Genomic DNA, 12903 nt, shown 5'->3' with positions numbered 1-12903 from the left:
AATGTTAAAAAACCAATAGGGATACGTTTTAAAATTATACAAATAATCGACAGACCAACGTGCGCTGAATACTAGGCGCTTTGTGAAACAAGGTTTTCTCCCCTCAAGAATATAAATTTGGCGCCCCCTTCCCATTCATTGAAATTGCCACCCGGGGTAGTTACCCCGGTTTGCCCCCAGTGAACTGGCAACTTGCACATGCCAGTAAAAGTTTTCCGGGTAGCATTTTGGTGCTGCTGCTGCTTATACAGCTAATAGTCACACTTCTGTAGCCAGAAGTGGGAGAAGGTACTACACATGCACGACTCAACTGTGCATGCGCATGAGCCCACCCACAACTGCTCAAACGAACCTAAAGTAAACAGTTGTGACATCACGCTCATCAGACACGGAGGCAATTTGTAGTTATGAAGCACTGAACAGTCTTCCTAAGGCCTTTAACACGTTTTGCTGTTGGCAGACGCTTGTATGAGCACTGTGTTTACCATATTTACTCGAATCTAAGCTGCACTTTTTTTCTGGTTTTTGTAATCCATAAAACCGCCTGCGGCTTAGAATCGAGTGCAAAGTAATCGGAAGCTCTGAAAAATGTTGGAAGGAGCTCTTGAGGAGAAACTTATTCAGATTGTTTTCAAACTTATCTCTGCTGTCAGACATTTTAGATCACTGGGTATGCGGACAAAAATTTTGGTGGCAGCATTATGCACCTCTTATTGCGTGAAAGAGTACCTCATTTTGGAGTAATAAATGTCACTTTTCCTTCTGAAATTGTAATTATGTGCATAATTGTTGCTTTTGAACTGCAAGATATTGCAGTATTTACAACAAACTTCATGGGGGAATACATGTACTGTAAAGAGTAGTAAAACTGACCTCTCACCATGTTTTATATGTATGAACTGTGTAAGTTTCTCAGAAGTAGTGAGAAAACAAATTGGATACGGCATGTGTACATTGCCACGAGGTCAAGAACTCCATTACTGTGATGTGTTCACCTATGTTGTAAGAATGGTCCAATGCTATAAAAAACTACAGTTGCTAAAAGAGTTCAATATTCAAGAGCCAACATTTAATCTAAATAATAGCAGGGAGCCTTGCCAGACAAGTGCCAAAATGATATGAACAAAAATTAGTCACAATGGCCTAATAATTTTTTTGTGAAAAATAAATAAAAACCCAAACACTGGTTCAAGCACCACAGGGCTTTAGTAAACATTAGCCTCTTGGAGGTAATATTTTCTGGTCTTCCTCCAGACTGTAAACTAATGTATCTATACAACTACAAGAGGATCTACAATCTTAACACCAAATCCAAACCACAGTGCAATTTTTTTTTTTACATGGGAAAAAAACTGAACCAAGAAACAAAGCTAAAACAATGGAATTTGTAGTTGACACTTGGCCACTCGGCAACTGAGTCACAAATGCAAAATTCAGCACCACTTCTAAACATGTCTATCCTTTCTTACAATTATAGGTAAAGCACTAGAGAGGTAAAGCACTAGACCGAGTTGAAAATGAAAGCTTCACCATCTTTCTTGTTCTTTTAATGTTTCTTCATTCTCTCCACTCTCTTCCCACTATTCTGATGTTCCAGTTGATCTTCAGTTATTACTATTCTGCATTTTATATAAGTCACTAAATTTTTCTCCATGTTAACCAGAGATGTCATTACATTCATTTAATTTCTTAAGTTTGTCATTTTTTGCTCACACTGAATGTGTATTTAGTCATCAAATTTCACATTTACAAGTTTCAATGTCCATCCAGAAACTGTGGGAATTTAATCACAATTCTTACATTAAGGCACTTTCAGTTATCCATCAAACAAGACACTATCCATCAATGTAATTCTGAAACTGTGAACACTCAGAAAAATATGAAAAACTGTGCAGATGTATACAGAGAAATGAAGGTATTTGAAAGGAACGTTGCACATTCATTGAGACTAATCATTAACTTCAAGAGAGAAACATGACTGCAGTAATCACAGAATAATTCATTGTTCTCTAGCCAGTTTCTCTGTGTCATCCACACTTTATATGCAGTGCATTTCAATCGTAAAACTGAAACTTTTTCTATAAATGGTACAAAAATAATACAATGATTTTCAAGCTATATGTTTTTCTCCAACAGATTTTCAAAAAAACAAAGATACGCACCTTTTTTCGGTGTCTGAAGTTGCACCCATTTCTTTCGAAACATCAGCCTGGACTTCAGCATTGCACATTTCTGGGCGCACACGGGACTCAACGTTGTCTGTGGATTTCTTATTTACTTCTGCTGCAGTATTGGAGGGAGGCATAGGGATATCAGCAACAGAAATAATTTTTGAAGTTCCCATTGGTGTGTCCTTTGCACGATCACGATCTTTCAACCGATTACGATATTCCTCCAAGTTTAACTTCCGTTTCTTTGGAGCCTGTTGAGTCTGAGCAGATGGAGACTGTTGCTCTTTCTGGTGGTGGTGGTGCTGCTGCTGCTGTTGCTGCTGCTGCTTTTGAAAATTCTGTTGTTGCTGTTGCTGTGATATTTGCTGATTCTGCTGCTGCTGCTGTTGCTGTCGTTGCTGTTGCTGAAATTGCTTCAATTTTTGCTTCTGAGAGTTTGAATTACTAGCCACATGGGGTCCTAAGAAATGCAAAACAGATGCAGAAATTTAATACAACTACTTTTTTCATCTCTCTCTCTCTCTCTCTCTCTCTCTCTCTCTCTCTCTCTCTCTGTGCGTGTGTGTGTGTGTGTGTGTGTGTGTGTGTGTCATGAAAGACTGTGATAGTCAAAAATAACACAGGAAGTGTGTTACACAATATGAGACACTTACACAGTAGAAGTAGTAGTAGCAATAATAATAATAATAATAATAATAATAATAACAACTATGCCCCCATCAAAAAGTTAAGCATATAACTGGTTCTCATATCTTGAAATGAGATAGATGTCTTATACTGTATTCTTTGATAATACAGAATATTACTACTCTTCTCCTACAGTCTCTGCAAAACCAATGACTGTGGGTCAGAGAAAGTTGTTTTCATACATTGCAGCAGTTATGTTGCCTTCAACTGGAACGACCAGTGCATGGCAGCCATACGCGAAACCTGTCCAGAATATGACTGAGCCACAGGATTTTTGTTGATATCCCAGTCATTGATGGGTGATTGTGTTCCTCTGTTCTCCTCCATATGCGAACAGAATTGTTATCAGGGTGCAAGCCTATTTACACTTCGTATGTGAACAGCATTTTGATCTATTGGTCTTGTGTCCAATGTTCATGTGCTCCAGCACATCTTACACGGCATCCCTATGATGTGGACGGAGTGCTGGAGTCTTGAAAGGTCCTTAGCTATACAAGCCCCCAATCATGAAGTCTCTTGTGCACAGTTTGGGTACTTAGGGTAGCCCCTATGGTTTCTCAAAGCTCATGGCACAGATTAGTCACTGTCTTTCTAGGACGTATCCATGCAGATATCATTACATACCGGTCCTGAGCTGCTGTAGTTTTGCATGGACAGCCTTCGCGATGTCGATCCACTATAGAATACATTTCCTGGAACTTTTTCCACAGTCTGGAGACAACACTTTGATTTATGTAAACAATATTCGCAACGTCAACTTGTCTCATGTTTTGCGTGTCGGTGTCATGATTTTGATACGGTCTGCCATAAAGAGCCTGTTCTGAGGCCTTGTGCTACACTCTAAGGCACACAGACAACTGTGAATTCACAAGAAATCAGCTGTGATGTACTGTGTTTGTTTACAAGCCGTGACAGCATGGCCCCTGATGAGGCTGAGTGGCAAAGATGAACAAGTTCGCATTATGTACACAACCACCCTCCTACATAAACACAAAAGGAAAATCCATAGTGACTATTGGTGGGTAATTTGGAAATGTGCTTAACTTTTTTTGATGAGTCTAAAAATAATAATAATAATAATAATAACAATAATAATAAGTATGCTGGATGGTCAGTGTGCAAGGCAAACTCTTGAAACATTGTATCAAGTGGTGATAAACAAGATAACTGTACATTAACTCTGTACATGATATAACGCAAAATGTTTTTGTCTTGCTTTAAGGCACAAAAACAATTAGGTCATATGTACCCATGCCCGAACTATAGAACATTAGGGGAAAAAAAGGAAAGAAAGAAAGACTACACATTAACCCCAAGCGACAGAAGGAAAGACAGCTAAAAGCAGGGACTTGGAGAAAGGTCCGTGAAATACACCATAGAGAAACAGAGGTCCTGAACTAAATATTAAATGTCTTTTGTCTTATTGCTATGACAGATAAAAAGTAACATGTGGTCGACAGCCCATTCGTCTTTCATTAAAATGTCTGATAACTCAGACAGCAAACAAAAGTGATAATGTAAGTGGTTAAAAAAATGGCATTCTGTTAGGAAATTGCGAACTGTCAGAGGTTGAGGGCAATGAGCACATAGTGGCGGGGGAGCACCACTTAACAAATGGCAATGGGTAGAAAGACAGTATCCAATATGCAACCTAGCTAAAATGGTCTCCCAACGGTGAGAGGGCCGAGAGGAGGTCGTCCAAGCCAATGGGAGAGGATCAATTTTCCAGAGCTTGTTCCCATGAAAGAAGGACCAGTGGTGATGCAAAAGTGACACCACCTGCTGACAGACGGCAACACAGATATTGTCAGAGGGAGTGAAAGAACTAGTGGGCCGAGGTACTAGGACTGTAGCCTTGGCAGCAACATCAGAAGCCTTGTTCCCCATCAGACCAACATGACCAGGAACCCACATAAACATCACAGTGGCGCCATCAAAAGTGAGCAAGTGATGGCTTTCTTGTATTTTTGTACTAATGGATGGATGGCGTACAGCACACTGAGGCTCCAAAGGGCACTGAGAGAGTCGGAGCAGATAACACAATTGAAAAGCCAGTGTCACCTGATGTACTGTGTGACCAGATACAGGGCGAAAGAACTCAGCTGTAAATACTGACCAGTGTTCCAGAAGTCAATACCGAAAATCATTGGTGTCAATGATGAAGGCACACCTGACACCACGGTCAGTCCGAGAGCCATCAGTGCACACAAAGGTACTATTGCGAAGTTCTGTGTGGAGGTTGTGAAACCTTGAGAACTCGGTCTTTTAAGAATTCCTGAACGAAACAGGGCATGCGGCCACAGAAGGATACCAGTCCTCCCAGTAGGTGTCGTAGGCTTTCTCCAAATCGAAAAACACGGCCACAGTCTGGTATTTCCGCAGAAAACCATTCATGATATGGGTTGACAATGTGCCGAGATGACCAACTGCAGAATGGTGTGCTCTAAATCCACACTGTGCAGGGGTTCATAAATTGCGAGACTCGAACCACCATATCAGCCAGGCATGAATATTATTTTCCATCACCTTGCAAACACAGCTGGTGAGAGAATGGGGCAATAACTAGAAGAAACGGTTGTTCTTGCTGGGCTTAGGTATGTGTATGAAAGTGGCTTCACGCCATCACCTGGGACACATCCCATCTGTCCAGATGCGATTGTATGTATGAAGGAGAAAGTGCTTGCCCACTAGAGAATGGTTCTGCAACATCTGAATGTGAACATCGCCCAGCCCTGGGACAGAGGATTGGGATGAAGTGAAAGCATGATCTACCTCCCTCGTAGTAAAGGCAGCATTGTAGTACTTACAATGCTGAGATCCAATGGAGGAAGGCAGGGTGATAGTGGGTGGAGCTCAAAATCTCCGCAAAATAGCTGCGCAAGGTATTGGAGATAGCAGTAGGGTGCACTATGACATCGTCTGCTACTGACAGGCTGGAAATTGGGGAATAAACCTTGGTCCCAGACAGCTGCCAAGAGATTGGCCCACATTACAGAAGAGAACTGGTAAAGCAAATCCAGTTAGCATTTTTGCTATTCCAAAGAACACGATAACATTGTGCACCTAAATGTTTGTAACAAATACTGTTGGCCATTGTAGGATGATGGTTAAAAATGCAGAGAGCACATCTTTGCGCACGAACTGCATCGCGGCACAACTCAGTCCACCAAGGGACTGGAACATGTCGCAGCAAAGAGGAAGTGCAAGGAATGGATTGTTTGTTTGTAAGATACTCTACCAGGTCATCGCAAATGGGGAAATAATGTTCATCGAACGTCACTAGTCGGCCTTAGAAAGCTGCCATTTGGGTGTGCACATAGTTGGGATAGGAGTCAGCAATCTGACAGCACATGGGATATGGTCGCTCAAGTATGTATCAGAGAGAACGGCCACTTGAGATGATGGGCAAGCTGGGCAGTGCAAAAGGAGATGCCCAAATGGGAAAAGGTGAGTGGAGTCTGAAAGGAATGAGGCAGGTGAGGTTAAGGTGATTGAGAAGGTCAGAGGACATCTCTCTGACAGGTCCTGGATGAGCCCCAAAGGGGATGTTGTGCATTGAAGTCACCGAGCAGCAGACAGACATGAGGGAGTTGCCCAATAAGCTGGAGGAAGTCTGCCCTGGTGACACCAAATGATGGAGGGATGTAAATGGTCAAAGGTCAAACGAAGAAGGAAAATGCAGACTGCAACAGTTTGAAACCAAGTGGTCAGGGATATGGGTCGACTATGATCATCCCCCCACATGAGCCACATGACTCCTCATGAGAGGGAATGCCGTTCTTCGGGGAAGGTCAAAGTGGACCGGGAAGAAACTTGAGAGCTCAAAGAAGTCATGAGGATGCAATTTTGTTTCCTGGAGGCAGAGAATAAGCGATTCTAAGACAACCGTTAAGATCTCTTCGATGGATCGAAGGCCGCAAACGTTCCATTGGAGGAGAGTCACAACAAGGAAAGTGGAGGAAGAAAAAAATAAAGGGGTGTCACCTTCGCAGCTGCCGAGTGGCAACCTTCGAAGACTCACTGCTACACGGCACAGAGGCTGGAGGATCCTGCTCCAAGAGGTCTACAGAGGCATCGACATTCTCCTTCTCTCAGTCTGCGGAGTCCAGGAAAGAAAAACGGTTGGTTATATGCACCGGCGACACGGAGGTTGGCCGGGTGAGGGTATCACGTGGCAACAATGTCAAAGAGAATGTCCAAGTTGGCAAAGGAGAAGACCTTTTGCCTTTGTTTGACTTCTTGGAGCCTTACCAGTTGGCTGAGGAAGACTCAGATGTTTGTTGGCTGAAGGGATGTAGGAAGTCTTCGCAGGAGTATTCCTTCCGTCCTTTCCAGCCTGCCAGTTGCGTAGCAGTGAGGCGAAAGTTTGGTGGCTTGTTGCACAGCTGGAGGAGGAGACAGGGACACTACCATGACGCTGGGCAATTTCACAACTGCAGTGCTGAATTTGAGGTTGCATGTCTGTGTGGCCACGTCCTTCGTGAAGCGGGATGCAGCAATAACAGTACTGAAAGTGCCACATGGTAGAACACAGGGTATCTAAAAAGCCAACTACTTGCAAGCAACTGGGTAGAAGCTTTTTCCTTCGCCCTGGTCACCCAGACAGCCCGCTCATCAAGATACATGAGACAATCTTGGGAGGACGCAGCATAGCTGCTGTTGCAGTTGATAAGGCAGGGAGGACGAGGTGGACAATCGCCCTCATGAGCATTCCTAACACTGGTTAAACATTTGGCTGGGTGTTGACAGGACATTTGAATGTGGTTGTAACGAAGACAATGGTAGCAGCGCACTGGGTTCGGAATGTATAGTCGGACTGTGGTAAACTTCATAGCCTGCTTTGATCTTTGACCGACCACTGTATCAAAAGTGAGAAAAAGAATGTGTGTGGGCACTAAGGATGCATCTACTTTTTTCATCATACAATGGCTGCACTGCACTGAAATCCTGATCAAAGAGGTACATTTGCATTTCTGCCTCAGTCAGACCATCAAGCAGCCTAGTGTAAATAACATCACGTGAAGAATTCAGTGTTCAAGGGGCCTCGCACGAACACGACAGCAATAGAGGAGAGAAGCTGCAAGCAGTTGTTGTGCTTGAAAATCAAAAGTAGTCTCCAGAACAAAAGGGCCATTTCGCAAATGAGAGCAGGGTTTCACCGGGCCAGCAATTACATTAATACCTTTCTGAATAATAAACAGATTTACCATAGCAAAGAACTTACTGTCTTTAGTACATGAAACCATGAGGAACCATGATGCAGGTGGGAGAGTCTTTGAACTGTTAGCCTCATTCCGTTTAAGTTTAGAGGATGTAGACTATGCAGAAGATGTTTGGCTCATTGCAAGAGAATCCCCCATGATTGCTGGCATCTCCGATGGTGCACTCCTTCCAACTGAGGGGCCCCCTCCTCAGAAGGGGCCACACCCACCTTTGGTGATTGTTCACACCTCCCGAACACCTGTCAGAGGGACCAATCAGCAATTTAGGAAGGTAGCAGCTCAGGCTATTGCCCCTTTCTGGGCCTAGCCTTTACCGGGGGTATGTACGAACCCTACCTGTCAACCCACGGTTGGGAATTTCGCGTTACCTAGTCACTGGTTACATGTCAGTAAAGTTACTCTCAGTAAAAACATGCACACACAACGTAGCATTTATTTTTGAATCACAGTCCCATAATCTGTTTGTCAGTGGAGAAATGCATAAAACTATTTCAAAATTATAAGCATTTTTCCTGAATCAATGATGTAAAATGACTGTTTCTTCTTTCATTCCGTTACTGATACAATCATAAGAACTTTTCACATTGCAACCAATTTCAAGCACTTACCCAGCTGTCATCAGCAGTTGTACTGTATGACAATACCCAATGTCACTGTACGCAACATGTGTGGTTAGTCCGAAGATTATCAATGTGTGATTGAAACCAATAAAATAAGTCAATCACGGTCTCTGTTGATGATTTTACTTGTGTTTATTTCTGCCAATGACAATTTCGATTGTGACCTTATTTCAGAAAACATAAATGGTGCAGTTAAGTCTGGCGGTGGAGACCAGGTGACTACAGAGCGTGTGAAGAGTGTACTACCATCTTTTTGTGGTGATGATGATGATGAAACAACACCACCATAAAGCCTTTTCCTCCATAGCAGACAGCACCAGGTTGCCCAACTTAATGTTCCCATCCAAACAGTGTAGCATGCCCTCACTCGTAAGACATTGCAAAGATGTTTGGCATTTAGTCCCAGACACTTGTACCAAGTCTTGTAATCAAGTACTCACTGCTACCACCTCCCCTTCCCTTGCTGGCTAAATAAAGGCAGTGAAAATTGCTTCTATCACCAATGTTTGAACCAGCTAGCTTCAAGTCAATAAATTAGACATAATCATTGCAAATATTTTACTGGACACTGTTTGGACTACCATCAGATAACTTATGGAACAATATTTCAAAACTTTTCTCATACATATCTAATAGAAAATATCTCTCATGACGTGATACTGTAAAGCAGACAAAATAATATCATGTAAGGCATACACAATATCATCATGCAAGGTGAACAAAATAATAATAATAAGACAGTTGTCAGCAACACTATTTAATGCCTTTGTTTCTATACATAAATTCTAGCTTTTAGAGAGGAGGTAATAAAAATACACGCACAAACTCTATTTTCTATCATTTTATCACTGCTGTTCCCTCAGCTAGAGGATGCACAATATTTTCAAACCCCTCCAATTGATGAAAGTCCGGCAGCAGCCCTTCACGTGAAGCATAAACTTCAGGATCATGTTAGCATAATACATTAATAACAAAATTTTGTTACGAACTGTTCATCCTGTGCCAATGCTTCCGCTGTTTTGATCTAAGAGCCCCACTTCCCAAGATGAAGGCACAACAATGTCATACAATTTATTTTATAAAAGACCCTATTCCAAATAAACTCTTGGATTTTTAACATGTTCTTTATTTTATTCTTCACATATTTACCCCATTATATTTGACTATGAATACTGCTTCTGGGTATTAAATGAATTTACTGTTTGATATACTAATTCTAATTTAGAATTACATTTATTTGCACAAGTTAGCAATAATCCTGTTAATAATTAATTTCCTACTTTTTCTGCAAATTTCATAGAAATTTATTTTAAAAAATTATCAAAATCTAACACCCTCGATAACTGACCAATTTGTTGCCCGTGCATACTAAAATCAATAGGATTTTGCACTACTGGCACAAATACAATGTAAACGCATTTATGGCAAGTTTCTGTGTTGAATCAGTATTAAAATTTTCAATACCGTCCGACATGCTGCTAAAAATTTTATGAGAAATTTATTGTATGAAAAATGATACTATAACTGTGACATAAAAACACTCTGGGAAATATGTATAGCCTTGAAAATTGCCCTCTAATGGCCTTCCGAACCTGGTCTACAAAGGGCACAAGGAAGATTTGTACAGCTGTTGTTCCCATGACCTATGATCCTTTAAAAAAAAAAAAAAGGCTGTAAGTTCTAAATAAATAGCGAACACTAATATCTCAGAAATTCTCATCAGTAAAATGAAGAATTACCGGTGGCATTCATTTTCACCTTTGTATTAAATGTTCGAAAAGGCACCTTTATATCCCTCTGCAGTTACTTATTAGCAGATCTGCAAAAAAAGGTTTTATTTTATGGTGCAAAAATATGTGAAGTTAAACTAACCTGTGTTCAAGCTTTTCCTCAAAAGTGATGTTCCAGGCTGTATCTGTGCTGAAGTCACAGAACTTTTAAGTGTCGTGATGACTGTACCAGAGCCACAATCAACAGATGTTACAACTGATGAACCTCCAGCTTCCTCACTAGCATCGCTAACATCTCCAGACTCAAGGCCACTATCTTTCCGTGAACTATTCTCCCAGCAATCTGTCGATGATGAATGTTTCAACTGCTGCTCTTGCGGAAGCAGTAATGAGGCATTTGGTGCTACTGAGTACTCTGAAGCATCAGAATGATAGAAAGGGCGTGGGGCTTCAACAGTTCCACTGGACATTGAGCAGTAGTCATGGTCCAGTTGGATGGACTCACCGCCTGCTACCTGTAATATCAATCAATAATTTAGTAGTTATTTCCCCTGTATTATATGGTTAACTCTTTTATTCTTGAGGTTCAAAATCAATAATTTATTTTAAAAATTTAATATATGAATCTTCAAGGAAAAAATAAAAAAACAGTGTGGAAAAAGAATACCTGGACGTAACTTAAAGAGCTAGAGGCATACGTAATAAAAGCAAAGAATACAAATATATTAGATCTCAATCTTTCCGATATGGTACACGCTTCATCAGGAGAAAGGAAAGAAGGATAGGCAGGCAAGGTGGACTTCTAACATCGTAGATTTATCTGTGGAAAGGTACGTCAATGCTTACATAATACACTATGTGAATGTATCCGGGCACCTGGCTGAAAATGACTTGCAAGTTCGTGGCGCCCTCCATTGGTATGCTGGAATTCAATATGGTGTAAGCCCACCCTCAGCCTTGATGACAGCTTCCACTCTCGCAGGCGTATGTTCATTCAGGTGCTGGAAGGTTTCTTGGTGAATGGCAGCACATTCTTTACAGAGTGCTGCACTGAGGAGAGGTATCTATGTCAATCGGTGAGGCCTGGCACGAAGTCGGCAACATCCGAAAGATGTTCTGTAGGATTCAGGTCAGGACTCTGTGCAAGTCAGTCCATTACAGGGATGTTATTGTCGTGTAACCACTCCGCCACAGGCCATGCATTATGAACAGGTGCTCAATCGTGTTGAAAGATGCAATCGCCATCCCTGAATCGCTCTTCAACAGTGGGAAGCAAGAAGGCGCTTAGAACATCAATGTAGGCCTGTGCTGTGATAGTGCTATGCAAAACAACAAGGGGTGCAAGCCCCCTCCATGAAAAACACGACCACACCACAGCACCACCACCTCCGAATTTTACTGTTGGCACTATACACACTGGCAGACAACGTTCACCGGGCATTCGCCATACCCACACCCTGTCATTGGATCGCCACATTGTGTACCGTGATACGTTATTCTACACGACATTTTTCCACGATCAATCGTCCTATGTTTATGCGCCTTACATCAAGCGAGGCATCGTTTGGCATTTACCGGCATGATGTGTGGCTTATACGCAGTCGCTTGACCATGAAATCAAAGTTTTCTCACTTCCCGCTAACTGTCATAGTACTTGCAGTCGGCCCTGATGCAGTTTGGAATTCTTGTGTGATGCTCTGGATAGATGTCTGCCTATTACACACTTCGTCCCTCTTCAACTGTCGGCGACCTCTGAGAGTCTGTGCTCTGTGGGTCCCTTCATGTTTCCACTTCACTATCACATCTGAAACAGTGGACCTGGGGATGTTTAGGAGTATGGAAATCTCATGTAGAGATGTATGACGCAAGTGACACCCAACAACCTGACCATGTTCAAAGTCCGTGAGTTCTGTAGAGTGCCCTGTTCTGCTCCCTCATCGTGTCCAAGAACTACTGAGGTCACTGATCTGGGGTACCTGGCAGTAGGTGGCAGCACAATGCACCTAATATGAAAAACATGTTTTTGAGGGTGTCCAGATACTTTTGATCATATAGTGTACAACAGCAATTCCCATATGTTAACTTTTTTTGGTATCCTTTTGAAGTGCGTGGATTTGGAGATGAGGCTGCACTGCCTACAGAGTTTGACAAGTCTTTCATCATTCATGTCAGTATGTTTTTGTTGAGTCCACTGACAGATTGCTCTCTATTTTTTTTTTTTTCTCTTCCTAGTTGAGCACCGAAGTCCCTGTGTAGGATCTTGACACACCTTTTATTTAGGTCAAAAAAAATCTGAAAAGCTTGTAAGAGTGCTGCAGGGTACAACTGCTAAGACCAAAATTCAATATGTTGCACTGTTTCAGAGTTCATTAGCATTCAAGTTAGCCAATCAGGCCGTTGCGCTTGCAAATTCCAGCAGACTGCCACATACAATTAGTGCCAGTTGCTCACATAGTTTAGAAGATGGCGGTTG

At 42.0% G+C, this 12903-nt stretch overlaps 1 protein-coding gene across 5 annotated transcripts in view; it reads right to left on the bottom strand.

Moving 5' to 3' along the window:
* LOC124788255 (formin-J-like) overlaps positions 1 to 12903 on the bottom strand; it is a 131182-nt gene that overhangs the window by 77053 nt on the left and 41226 nt on the right. For all 5 annotated transcript variants that reach the window (XM_047255452.1, XM_047255454.1, XM_047255456.1 and 2 more), the window contains exons 8-9: positions 10573 to 10945; positions 2163 to 2631 (exon numbers count right to left, since the gene is read on the bottom strand). In XM_047255452.1, the coding sequence (XP_047111408.1) occupies positions 2163 to 2631; positions 10573 to 10945 (842 nt within the window). The remainder of the gene's footprint in view (positions 1 to 2162; positions 2632 to 10572; positions 10946 to 12903) is intronic.

The sequence above is a fragment of the Schistocerca piceifrons genome, chromosome 3 (assembly GCF_021461385.2).
Source record: "Schistocerca piceifrons isolate TAMUIC-IGC-003096 chromosome 3, iqSchPice1.1, whole genome shotgun sequence".
NCBI classification, from domain to species: domain Eukaryota; kingdom Metazoa; phylum Arthropoda; class Insecta; order Orthoptera; family Acrididae; genus Schistocerca; species Schistocerca piceifrons.
The sequence above is the reverse complement of the archived record's forward strand: the minus strand, read 5'-3'. Positions and strand labels throughout refer to the sequence as shown.